The sequence below is a fragment of the Terrapene carolina genome, unplaced genomic scaffold, assembly GCF_002925995.2.
Source record: "Terrapene carolina triunguis isolate 2854851 unplaced genomic scaffold, T_m_triunguis-2.0 Scaffold275, whole genome shotgun sequence".
In the NCBI taxonomy this organism is placed as follows: domain Eukaryota; kingdom Metazoa; phylum Chordata; order Testudines; family Emydidae; genus Terrapene; species Terrapene triunguis.
In genome coordinates, this window is record NW_020664626.1 from 789,862 (window position 1) to 803,563 (window position 13,702).

The 13,702-nt window shown below is 44.5% G+C and overlaps 1 protein-coding gene across 1 annotated transcript; it reads right to left on the reverse strand.

The window, feature by feature from the left end:
• Positions 1-2,552: 2,552 nt before the first annotated feature.
• Positions 2,553-12,689, reverse strand: GEMIN6 (gem nuclear organelle associated protein 6). The gene is made up of 3 exons (XM_024213984.2): positions 12,608-12,689; positions 10,306-10,451; positions 2,553-3,174 (listed from the first exon to the last, which is right to left on the reverse strand). Exons 2-3 carry the CDS (start codon positions 10,431-10,433, stop codon positions 2,802-2,804), a joined length of 501 nt encoding a protein of 166 aa, XP_024069752.1. The 5' UTR covers positions 10,434-10,451; positions 12,608-12,689; the 3' UTR covers positions 2,553-2,801.
• Between the last annotated feature and the right edge of the window lie 1,013 nt (positions 12,690-13,702).

Sequence of the window (13,702 nt, forward strand, 5' to 3'; positions counted from 1 at the left end):
GTATGGGGGGGCTGGGCCCCAATAGAGTCATAGGGGGAGCTAGGGGGCTGGGCCCCCTTAGAGCTCGCCCAGGAGTATGGGGGGGCTGGGCCCCAATAGAGCCACGGGGGGAGGGCTAGAGGGCTGGAGCTCCCCCAGGGGTATGGGGGGGAGCATAGCCCCAGTAGAGCCACGGGGGGGGGGGGGGGGGGGCGGGGCCCCGGAGGGGGGCCGGCGGGGAGGGGGGGGGGGGGGGGGGGGGGGGGGGAAGGGGCTTCAGCAGGACCCATTTAAAGTTATGCAAGTGCCTAAATATTTCCCAGATTGGGAGCGGAGACATTTTTTCAGCCATGTTCTGTACTCAGTTAACATGTACTGGGGTAACAGCTTCTTTCAGCTAGCTCAGGTTTGTCCGGACAGAGACTCTGCTCATGTAGTTGGGGCGGGGGAGTGCTGAGGCTAATACAGATCCAACAGCAGCCCAGGGGCTTTAGTCCTAAATGAGAACTACTGTCTTTGACATGTTTGAAGAAATTATGTGCATCTTGCTGCATGGCTTCAGAGTCCTGTAGAATCTCCTGCAGTCAGCTGTACTGAGTTAAGTGTGTAAATGTCTACTGGACCAGGGTCTTCCATGGTGAAAAGCATCCTGTTATTTTGTGTGCCATAGCTCTAAACAAGCCAACAGAATTTCATCTAACTTAAAAAAATCATTTTGGGACTGACAATAAGTAAAAGATATTTCTGTTTCTGGACATAACACCCATAAAAAAGGCTTGTAACAGATGTACCTTCTCAGCTGTGATTGTATCGAAGAAGAGTAATTAGGAACTGATCTAAAATTATGTAGATTACATATTTTAAAAAGGTACAAGAAAGGATAATGAAAGCCTAATTAATACTGCTTTCTGGTTTTTTCATTTAATATAGAATTTAAGTGATTATTTAAGTGATTATCTGGTTGTGAAGATAATCTTCAAAATGAATCAGTACACTGATGTCTAAGAATCAGATACACAAACAATTGGAGTGAAAAGAATGTGAAATGCCCTATTTATTTTAAGGGGAGTCCAATTCAAAGCCAATTGAAATCAACAGATTAAAATGATTTTGGTTTAAACCCTCAATATGGGATTGAAATAGCTCTGAAGCCTATGAAAGTTTAAATATCAGTATCCTTGATGAGAGAGACCAGGTGGATGAGGTCATTTTTTTTACTGGACCAACTTCTGTTGGTGAGAGAGATAAGCTTTTGCTCTGACCCTGTCAAGAACAAATCATACCGAACTAACTTAATTTTTAACAGGGTTGGCGGCTTAGTGTTACTAGGCCCCCCCCCCATCCACTATCAGATAAGGAAATTAGGTTAGGAAATTTGTGTAGCTTCAGCTTCCAGCCATTTGTTCTTGTTATGCCTTTCTCTGCTAGATTAAATACCTTTAGTATCTGATATTTTCTTCCTGTGAAGATACTTATACACTGTAATCAAGTCACCTCTCACACTATGCAGTTCACTCAGATTGGCCCCTGGGTCAGACTACACTGGGTACATACAGTCTCACAGCTCAGCCATACCCAAGTTACCGTGTCCTCACTGGTGCTGCACTCATGCACCTGCATCAGTAGGACTTCCCAAGGCTCTTTATTCTGCAGTAAGCTGTGGCACTGATTCTTTACGAGTGAATTATGGGAGAACTTATCTGTCCTGGGCACACAGGTGGAACTGTGGTAAAGCACTGGAGGACTGTCACCACTCAAATGACTTAGCCTGTGTCCTCACTGCAAAGTGGGCAAATTTCCAGCCCAAATGAAAGCTGAGCTCCAGCCTAAACCGCCAACCAGGCCAGCTAGCCGAGATGGAAAGCACCACTTAGCTCAGGTGAGAGGGGTGTGTGTGAGTGAATGGGAGGCGGGTCAGGGCAATATCTGGATAAGAGCCTGGGCTAACTCTGCAATGAAGACAAAACTTCAGTCTTCTTTTGATAAACTAAACAGATTGAGCTCTTTAAGTCTCTTACTGTACAGCATTTTCTCCAGCCCCGAATAATGTTTTGTGGTTCTTTTCAGCATGCTCCTATTTTTCAAAATGTGGACACCAGAACTGGATGTAGTAATCCAATATTGGTCTCATCCATGCCACATACAGAGGTACAATCATCTCCCTCCTTCTACTCCCCCATTTATACATCCAAGGATCACATTAGCCCTCTTTGCCACAGAACTGCCCTCAGAGCTCACCTTGGGTTGCTTTTGCACTATGACCCCTAAATCTTTTTCAGAGGCTCTGCTTTCTGTAGGGAGAGCCTGCATTCCATGTCCCTAAATGTATAATTTTGCATGTGGCTGTATCTAGATTGTGCCATATGACTGTCCTGTCCTCCTCAGTATTTACCACTCCACCAATCTTTGTCACCCACAGGTAGGAGGAGAGGCAATTAAAGGCGGACACAGAGGGGAGGGACACAGCCAGGAAGACAAGATTCATCAACTCAATCTTTCATATGAGACAGTGTTAGATAAAGAATTAGGATTCCATAGAATAAAATGTCATTCATACCAAATAACGTTTTTTTATACAAAATATTAGGTAGTACAAATGCTTCCTGCTTTCAGCTGTACGACTGATCCACCATCTGTTCCCTCACATACAGAATAAGCCAGAGTGGCTAACGCACAACAGTACCACTCACCCTCACACGTGAGAGTGGAAAATCAAGTCAACCAATAGTATAGAACAATTCTTAATTTAAGGGAAAAAGAACACTTCCCCTGTTTGAAATAGAAGCGTTTTAGATGAGAAGCGTTTGTCAACTTGTCCATTACTACTGCGTTGCAAGATGGCCTTGTATCAAGCTCTGGACTCGAGATAGAATAATTTCATTGGAGCTGCTGCAGTCTTCTGGCCCATATGGTGGGTCGATAGTTAATACACCTGCCACACACAGTGTTCTTTGTGACTCGCCTTGTTCTGTTACAGGGATGTGATTGGTCTCCAGCCAAGTCTTCAGGCTGTTCTTCCTCTTCTCCAGTTCTTCGTGGCCATAAGCTTTGCTCTCTTCTGGCATGAATAAGTGAGCAAGCTGCTCCTTCGTTTCATCATCCCCTTCATTCACTATTTCAACTTTCTGTACAGCGTGACCCAGGATGACTGAGACACATACTTTTCCATCCTCCATGAGCTTCACTAGGGCAACACTGCCAGGAAAGAGGACGTATATTGAATGATAAATCATTAACTAGAAAAAGACAGTGAGAAATCTAGGCCGTGTTGCTCAAAAATGGGTGCTTAGAATTACGTTAGTAAATACCTAGCCAGATTTCCAAAATTTGAGAGCTCAGGAGTTCTCATTAGAAGTCACTTTAAAAATCATGCCACATAATCAGGCAAATTTCAGACACCTGTTTTTGAAAATCTTGGCTATATATATATATATATATATATACACACACACACACAGACACACTGGAAGTGCAAACTTGACACAGGGTTCCTGAGTGCCCAGGAATATTATAACCTAGTCTATTTAGCATCTTGCATGTTGAAGGCCAGAACATAGAATTCCACACTTTAATTACCATGTAAATACATGAGATAAATTCACCACCATTAACGTGCTTGCAGAGGAGAGATTCTGCCTTTTTTGCTTGTTTATTATATAACAGTGCCAGAATGCTTTTTGGTGGGGAAAAAAAAAGAATGGGAGAGGAGGGCTGTTTGTTTGTACATTGGAAAAATCAGGTTTCATTTCCTCTGGAAGATTCCCTTGGTGACTGGCAGTGCAAGGAGAGGACATCACTGTGGACAGTAGAGATAAAGCCTGAAGCTATGTCTATACTGCACACCTTACAATGGCATGCTGTTGTAAGGTGTGCAGTGTAGCTACTCTGTCACCAGGAGAGAGCTCTCCTGGTGACAAAACCATCCCGAACGAGAGGCGGTAGCTTCGTCGATAGGAGAGCAGCTCCCGCCAAGAAAATGCTGTCCACACAGGCACATTTAGTCGTTAAAGCTTTTGTCGTCCAGGGGGAATATTTTTTTTACATCCCTGAGCAACAAAAGTTTTAATGACAAAGTGCAGTGTAGACATGGCCTGAGTGATTGCATTGGGAAGGAATTTAGGGTGGGAACCACAAAGTGATTGAGGGCACAGCTATACTAGAGAGTTTACAGCGGCACAGATGCAGACGCACCGCTGTAAGCTCTCTAATGTAGCTGCTCTAAGCCGACGGGAGAGAGCTCTCCCATTGGCTTAACTACTACAGCCCCCGCAAGTGGCAGTAGCTGTGTCGGCAGGAGAAGCTCTCTCACTGACATAGCGCAGTCCACACTGGCACTTCTGGCGCGGTAACTTGTGTCACTCAGGGAGGTGATTTATTCACTCCCTTGAGCAACATACGTTATGCTGACATAAGCTGTAGTGTAGACGTAGCCTGAGCACTGCAATGCTGAGCATCACAGATATATCTTTTAGGCACCTAGAAAAAAAAAATCATGGAAACAATGCTGCGATCCACAAAGCCTGAGTCAGACACCTCGGGTCCCTATACCATCAAGGGGGAGACAGAGATGACTCAGAATGGAAGCCACAAAAGCCAGCATGCTAGGCAGCTCCCCACCTAAGCTAGCCAATGGGAGATGCTGACCAGAGAGGTGTGTGCTAAGCCCTGTTCCGCTCTCAAGAAGAGGTGCCTAAGGCTTGGTCTACACTTGTCGAGCTAGCTACTGCCTCTTGGAGAGGGGGATTAACTACACTGACATAAAAAACCCCTGTCGATGTGAGAAGCGTCTATGCTATGGTGCTACAGCAGCAGCACAGTAGTTGTGCCACTATGGCATAGACATGACCTAAGTCTCTGCTTAGCAATCCATAGATGGGAACCTGTTTCCTAGTGTCTGGCAGCTTAGGCGCCTGCGGGGATGAGTTCAGTGCCTGCCTCACTCCACGCCAAACAGCCAGAGGAGGAGGAAGTGGTGCTGCTGCCGCCCACCTTGCAACTTTTAGTCCCGGGGTAGAGCACTAACCTGTGATGGGGGAGCCCTAGGTTCAACTCCTCTCTCTGTGCCTGAGGGGGAGAAAGGATTTCAACAGGGGACTCCCCCCGCTCAGGAGAGCGCTCATAGCACTGGGCTATGGGATAGTCTGATGTAGGGCACCTTCAGGGCAGGTCTACACTTAAAACACTGCATCATGCAGCTGCGCCGATGGAGCTGTGCCTCTAGCACTTCGATGAAGATGGGAGAGCCCTCTCCCGTCAGCATAGTCAATCCACTTCCCCGAGAGGTGGCAGCTCTGTTGATGGGAGAAGCTCTCCTGCTGTCATGGTGCTGCCTACACCGGGGGCTGGGTCGATGTAACTACAGTCACTCGGGTGTGGATTTTTCGCACCGCTGAGCGACAGTTATACTATTATCAGTCTGCAGTGTAGACTAGACCCATGTCTCTCCTGTTGAAGCAGTTCCACTCTGGATAACTAATGACAGAGTGATTGGAGCAGGGGGGTTGGACCCTGCATCTCCCACCTCCCAAGTGGGTGCCCTACGCACTGGACTACAGAATCATTCTCTCTCTCCGGCCCAGCAACTTTCCACGGTGGAGATGTACATAAATAGTCACTGAGTGAGAGTCTATAGTTCAGTGCTTAGGGCACTCAGCTGAGAGGTGGGAGACCTGGATCCAGTCCCCCTGCTCCGTTATTTACCCAGAGTGGAGCTTCAATGGGAGAGACTGAGGGGACCCCATCAGACTATCCTGTAGCTCAGTGGGGAGCACTCAAAGGATTTCAACAGGGGGCTTCCACCTTTCTCCCGCTCTGGTAGTGAGGGGAATTGAACCTGGGTCTCCCACATCCCAGCTGAGTGCTCTAACCACTGGACTAAAAGTTACAGGTGGGGCACTACCACCATATCCTCCTCCAGCCAGATTGAGAGTTAGACCTGACCTGGTAGGCAGGCCCTGAGCACACCTACCAGAGTTGCCCCTGCCCACGACGTAAGTGTTTTTCCGCTTATCTTTTCCCAGTTTGTGAATAGCTCTGGGTCTTAGGTCAGAGATTGGCATCTGGGCACCTAGAGGGAGGCAACTGTGCACATCCCCAGCGGCAGAAACATAGGTGTCTAGCCAACTTCTACCCTGAAAATGTAGGCAGCGAGTTTAGGTGCCTATGGGGTTCGGTGGGAGTTTTGAGGAATGCATTGGAGCCAAAACTGGGATTTAGGCACCTAAACCCCAGACGTAGGCACCTAAACCCCAGATGCAGGCACTTAAGTACCTTTGTGCATCTAGGTCTTGCTTGTTAAAAAACAAGTTTTAAACATCTATTCAACTCAAATCTGGCCAACAGCTGGGGGGGAAATCTTTGTAACTGACTCAGGCCCCGGGCCAGTTGGCTAGTGGCTCAGAGTGCTGCCTTTCCAGCTCTGATCTTCTAGAGCAGTGGTCCCCAACCTTTTTTGTCTGGTGGGCGCCAGACGACGAGCCACGGAGGACCGTGGCGGCGGACGAGCATGCGCCAAAATGCCGCTGACAAGCGGCAACGTCAATAGGCGTCGCTGCCAAAATGCCACTGAGAAGCAGCGTCATCCAGAGGCGTCGCCACCTCTGGATGACGCTGCTTCTCGGCGGCATTTCGGCGGATGCTTGACCGCCAGCCAGTACGCGGGCGCACTTAGATGCCGCAGCGCCTGCAGGCACCGCATTGGGGACCCCTGTTCTAAAGAGTCCCACAACAAATGCAGTGAAGAAAATATTTAGTCTTAGAAATATCAAGTAAGTTTATGTGGAGAAGGGAGACAATAATGGAGTTTTTTCCTACCTCAGGGGAAAAGGGCAGAAGCTATTTTTCCTCTTTGCCAGCCACCTGTCAGGAGAACTCTGTGCTAGCACTGTCACACCATTCACTATTATTTGACTATGTTAGTTTCCTAGAAGATGCCCAATTTAGCCTGGCCCAATTAGCCAACTAGCCTAAATTTCCACAGCCCCTTTCATACCAAACTGCTTTACAAATGATACAGATGTAAGACCACAGCATTGCAGCCACCTTGAGGGGGAGGACAGTCACCAGTGGGCACAGGAAACACAGCATTGGTGAGTAGAGGGCAGGGCTAAGCAACAGCAGTGAAGCAGCAGCTCTCTACTCTTTCACAACACATTGTGGGCTCCAATGTCTCATACAGAGTAGACAGCCTCCATCATTCATTGTCTGAACAAATTCAAAGCTAAATGCACGGAACTCTACTTATCTACCCTGAGAAGCAAGGGCTATGCCAGCCCAGCCTTGAGTTCAGCACCAGGCACACTCAGTGTTTCAAACCTGACGTTCAGACCCCATCTTACAAGTCTGCAAGAGCTAAAGCGCTACTCACTGTACTTTCCCAAAATGTTCCTGCCAGATATCGCCCCCCCCACAGCTCTGATTCCTTCTCAATGCATACTCAGAGCCTTGCACCCCATGCTCTAGTTCAGCATAAAGCAGAGCTAAGATACGGGGAAGAATGTTTGTTCTCATGTGCAAAGCTGCACCAAGATGCAAAGACCCTAATCACTTGTAGTACTTTATATTTTCAGAGGACCAGAACTCCATTTAGCAGCCTTACAAATCTCTATAAGGGACAGTTCTCAGGCACACTGCGGTGCCTGCTTTAGATATGATGGAGCAAGCTCTTAAAACTTCTGAATACTAAGGTACCCAAGAAGATCATAATGGGACTAAATGAAGAGTCTGCTCTGATTAGTCTCCAAGCACAGACTACCTCATTCTTAACTTATCTCCCAAAACACAACCTAGGAGATGTACATAAGCATCTATTATTAGGGCTGTCGATCAATCACAGTTAACTCACGTGATTCACTCAAAAAAAAATTAATCACAGTTTTAATTGCACTGTTAAACAATAGAATTCCGTTGGAAATGTATTAAATATTTTGGATGTTTTTCTACATTTTCATATATTCTATTCTGTGTTGTAATTGAAATCAAAGTGTATATTATTTTTTATTACAAATATTTGCACTGTAAAAATGATAAACAAAAGAAATAGTACTTTTCAATTCACCTCATACATGTATTGTAGTGCAATCTCTTTATCGTGAAAATGCAACTTAAAAATGTAGATTTTTTTTTTGTTACATAACTGCACTCAAAAACAAAACGATGTAAAATTTTAGAGCCTGCAAGTCCACTCAGTCCTACTTCTTGTTCAGCCAATTGCAAAGACAAACAAGTTTGTTTACACTTACAGGAGATAATGCTGCCCTCTTCTTATTTACAATGTCACCAGAAAGTGAAACAGGCATTTGCATGGCACTTTTGTAGCTAGCATTGCAAGGTATTTACGTGCCAGGTATGCTAAATATTCGTATGCCCCTTCATGCTTCAGCCACCATTCCAGAGGACATGCTTCCATGCTGATGATGCTCATTAAAAAAATAATGCATTAATTAAATTTGTGACTGAACTCCTTGAGGGAGAACTGTATGTCCCCTGCTCTGTTTTACCTGCATTCTGCCATATATTTCGTGTTATAGCAGTCTCGGATGATGACCCAGCACATGTTGTTCATTTTAAGAACTCTTTCACTGCAGATTTCACCAAATGCAAAGAAGGTACCAATGTGAGATTTCTAAAGATAGCTACAGCATTCGACCCAAGATTTAAGAATCTGAAGTGGCTTCCAAAATCTGAGGGGGACGAGTTGTGGAGCATGCTTTCAGAAGTCTTAAAAGAGCAACACTCCGATGCAGAAACTACAGAACCTGAACCACCAAAAGAGAAAATGAACCTTCTACTGGTGGCATCTGACTCAGATCATGAAAATGAACATGTGTCGGTCCGCACTGCTTTGGATTGTTATCAAGCAGAACCCGTCATCAGCATGGACGCATGTCCCCTGGAATGGTGGTTGAAGCATGAAGGGACATATGAATCTTTAGCACATCTGGCATGTAAATATCTTGCGATACCGGCTACAACAGTGCCATGAGAATGCCTGTTCTCACTTTCAGGTGACCTTGTAAACAAGAAGCGGGTAGCATTATCTCCTGCAAATGTAAACAAACTTGTTTGTCTGAGCAATTGGCTGAACAAGAAGTAGGACTGAGTGGACTTGCAGACTCTAAAATTTTAGATCGTTTTGTTTTTGAATGCTGTTTTTTTGTACATAATTCTACATTTGTAAGTTCAACTTTCATGATAAAAAGATTACACTACAGTACTTGTATTGGGTGAATTGAAAAATACAATTTCTTTTGGGGTTTTTTTTACAGTGCAAATACTTGTAATCAAAAATATAAAGTGAGCACTGTACACTTTGTATTCTGTGTTGTAATTGAAATCAATATATTTGAAAATGTAGAATGCATCCAAAATATTTAATAAATGGTATTCTATTGTTTAATCGCACAATTAATCACAATTAAAAAAAATCGTGATTTTTTTTTTAATCCCTTGACAGCCCTAATTATTATTAATCACATTTATTACACTAATGCCCAAGGGCCAACAAGGAATGGGGCCCCATTTTGCTAGGAACCGTAAAGACACAGAGTAGTAGACTTTCAATTCCCAACTAAATAATAATGCAGAGCCCTTATGTTGAATTTATGCATCCTGTCCCCTCTGGTACATTCTTTCTTTAGCTAAAACACTTTGCTTGGATATAAACATCCCCTTGCAGTGTTTTCAGCCTAAAATCACTTGTGCTAGCCCATGAGAACAGAAAATAAACTGATCTATCTACTTCCATTGTCCAAGATGAGTGAAATACAAAAAACTAAGTATAAAGTTTGATTTTTTTTAATTATCTACAGCCCCAATTGTGATCTGCATTGGTGCAAATCAGTTCACCCTATGGATTACAATATAGCACTGTGGCTTTAGGTGATACTTAACAGGAAAATAGATTGGTATTTTTAAGATGTTAAGCTCCCCTGAATATTTCCCCTTGGCTTTCTCTTGGATCTGACAAAGGCCAAATGCATTCTAGATTTAAAACACAGCACTACACAGAAGCAGTGATGATGTTTTAAGAGTGCTTAAAATGCACAGCAAAATTGGCATGAATGAAGAGCAACCAAGCTCCTGGGTTCCATCTGTTCCCCAAAACTATTAGTCTCTCAAATTAGATGACCATTTGAAATCATATGAACAATCCTTATGACTCCTAGCATCCCCTTCCTCTTGGCCCTGCTAATTAGCACAGATATAGAATTATGGACCAAATTCCAGTGTGCCATTTCTGCTCCAAGCAAGTTTGCTTCAGATTCAGTCTTTCCATATCAGATCACCGTTCTCTTTGTTATAAGCAAATAACAGCTCTGTACTTACTTTGCAGAAACTGGGTCAATTGTTAAGACCCATCCTTTGTATTCATGTTTCTCAGCAGCTGTGACTTTTACTTCTTTGTTCACATAAGTCTGCCACTCTAAAGGACTTTTCTTCTGCCATTCACTCATATTTCCCACTCACTGAACCTAAAGAGCAATCAGTGTAGTTATTAGCAACAGCAGATGCCTCTACTCCAACCCTTTGCACCAGCATTGAGTTTGCCTCCTTTTTCTGTTTAATCATCTTAGTCACTTCTTACATCATATTTTAATGAAAAAGTCAATTAAAAACACTTCCATTTCCTCCCTCATTTGTTGTTTTTAAAGGCGCACACAGCTTAAAAAAAAAAAAAATCATATTCCTAACATACAAAAATGTGTACCTTCTATTGTCACATGTAACCACTGAGATGGCTATGTACCTTCTATATTGGCCCAAGTAACTCTTACCATCACTGTCACTGAGACAAGCAGAAAGATTTTTTCACTCTACAGCGGGCTTTTGAGCACCCTTTGTGCACGGTCACTCTCACTACTGTGGGCAGTGCCTTTGCTTTCCAGCCTCATGTGCTAGCTGATGACGTGGATGGATGACTTGAGGATTCCCTGTTCTGTTCACTCCCTCTGAAGCACCTGGCATTGGCCACTGTTGGAAGACAGGATACTACTGGGCTAGATGGACCATTGGTCTGACCCAGTATGGCCACTCTTATGACATCATTCTTGTGCCCTGCCATGGGGGGAGCTCAGATATATACATACTCTTCCTCAAGCCTTGCCAAAGGACATTGATCAGTAGCAGCAGCACAGCGGCTTCTGTTTCTCAGTTTGGGGCAGGAAGGCATCTCGTTTTCCCAGGACCCCTCCACAGAGCTTAGTGGAGGGTGGAAGAGGGAGATGAGTGTACAGGACTGAGTCCAAAGAGCCTGGGGAAGCCCATTTCTTCATTGTGCAGAGGCAGGGAGCACTGGGAGTCTCTTCCACTTCCTGTCCACTGTATTTGGGGGGAGGAAAGCACCAGCAGGCAGGGAGAGTCCTTCACTTCCTAGACCCCTCTGCATGGATCATGGAACCTGCAGTTCACCCTCTGCTTGTCTGAACCTGTGCTCTATTAGAACGGCTATATTGGGTCAGACCAAATATCCATCTAGCCCAGTGTCCTGTCTTCCGACAGTGGCCAATGCCAGGTGCCCCAGAGGGAATGAACAGAACAATTATCGAGTGATCCATCTCCTGTCGCCCATTCCCAGCTTCTGGCAAACAGAGGCTAGGGACACCATCCCTGCCCATCCTGGCTAACAGCCATTGATGGACCTATCCTCCATGAATTTATCTAGTTCTTTTTTGAACCCTGTTATAGTCTTGGCCTTCACAACATCCTCTGGCAAGGAGTTCCACAGGTTGACTGTGCGTTGTGTGAAGAAATACTTCCTTTTGTTTGTTTTAAACCTGCTACTTATTAATTTCATTTGGTGACCCCTAGTTCTTGTGTTATGAGAAGTACATAACACTTCCTTATTTACTTTCTCCACACCAGTCATGATTTTGTAGACTTTAATCAACCCCCCACCCCCGTTAGTTGTCTCTTTTACAAGCTGAAAAGTCTTATTAATCTCTCCTCATATGGCAGCCATTCCATACCCAATCATTTTTTGTTGCCCTTTTCTGAACCTTTTCCAATATATCTTTTTTAAGATGGGCGACCACCTCTGCACGTAGTAGTCAAGGTGTGAGCGTACCATGGATTTATATAGAGGCAATATGATATTTTCTGTCTTATTATCTATCCCTTTCTTAATGATGCCCATTATCCGGCATGTAGAGCGCAGAGCCCCACTCGGAGTTTGTGCTCGACACTGTACAGAGGAAGATTGTAAACGTAGATTGTAGGGCAGGGACAATCTACAGCCCTCAGTCTCGCAAAGACACTTGTTTTTAACTTTAGGCAGACACTATACACAATAGGACTATTCAGATGTGCAAAACTAAGCCAGTGTGGAACTGTTCACAGGATCCCGGCCCATTCATTAGTGTCTCTGCACTGCACATTCTGCTGGTTGCAAAGTGTCCTTGCTAGTCTGCTCTGTTCATGCACTCATTCTCACTCAAACCAAGCTTGCTTCCCGGAGCCTGCTCTCCCCCACAGGCCAACAGAAAAAGCAGACTGAGACCCCTGCTCAAATCGTTATTGCCACTGAATTGCACTTCCCGCAGTAGGCAGCCAACATAATCTAGGCCAGTGTACTCTGCAGTACTAAGACCCCTTGAAACCAGCCAGACAGCCACGCTTGTGTTTCACTTACATGCAACAGTGCTGAAGCGAAGAGCTGGCTCACACTCACAAGCAGCACCACCATCCCCGAGCCCGGAAACACATGGCCCAACGTGCAACCCAGCGCGCTTTGCTCAGAGACCTCATTTCCTGGCCCCAGAAGCCCCTGTTCTGTAGTTTCCAGGGATCCTGTGAGAGTACGATCGCTTTCCTCATTGCTACCGGTGTTGCGTTGTTGGAGTAGCTCACGTGCTTCCGTTAGCTCATATGCAATTGAAAATTTAATAAATTACAGGGATTTGTACTAAAATAGTAACGTGCTCAGGATCTGTCTTCCTAGACAACTCCACGCATTCCAGCCCCCTGGGGGTTTTTCAACTGCAAATTTCGGTTTCAATAGCTTGGAAGCAACGTTTGACTACAAAACCTTATCTCACAAAAACATGCGTGTATTTGGGATGTTTTACAAAATGGATTGGATGTATATTACCAATAAACGAGGGGACTGCATGAAATATATTTAAATCATTATGCTTTTTATTTCCAATTTCCATGAGATTTAAAGAAAACGCAGTATTTTTAGGTGTAGACCAGTGATAGGCAACCTATGGCACGTGTGCCACAGGCGGCACGCGAGCTGATTTTCAGTGGCACTCACACTGCCTGGGTCCTGGCCACCGGTCCGGGGGCTCTGCATTTTAATTTAATTTTAAATGAAGCTTCTTAAACATTTTAAAAACCTTATTTACTTTACATACAACAACAGTTTAGTTCTATATTATAGACTTATAGAAAGAGACCTTCTAAAAACGTTAAAATGTATTACTGGCACGCGAAACCTTAAATCAGAGTGAATAAATGAAGACTCGGCACACTACTTCTGAAAGGTTGCCGACCCCTGGTGTAGACAGTGTTGCCAACCCAGAACATTAACAAATCACAAGTCAAGGCCAGATAAAGCATTAGTTTGGATTAATAATCATGAGGTTTTTTTTTTTTAAGTTAGGCTATTTTTAGTGAGATAAAAATATTGAGATTTTATTGAGATCTATTCATGAAAAGGGCTATATAAGAGCTAGGTGGTATTATTGTTTGCATTCGGCATATGGGTCACATTTACAAACTG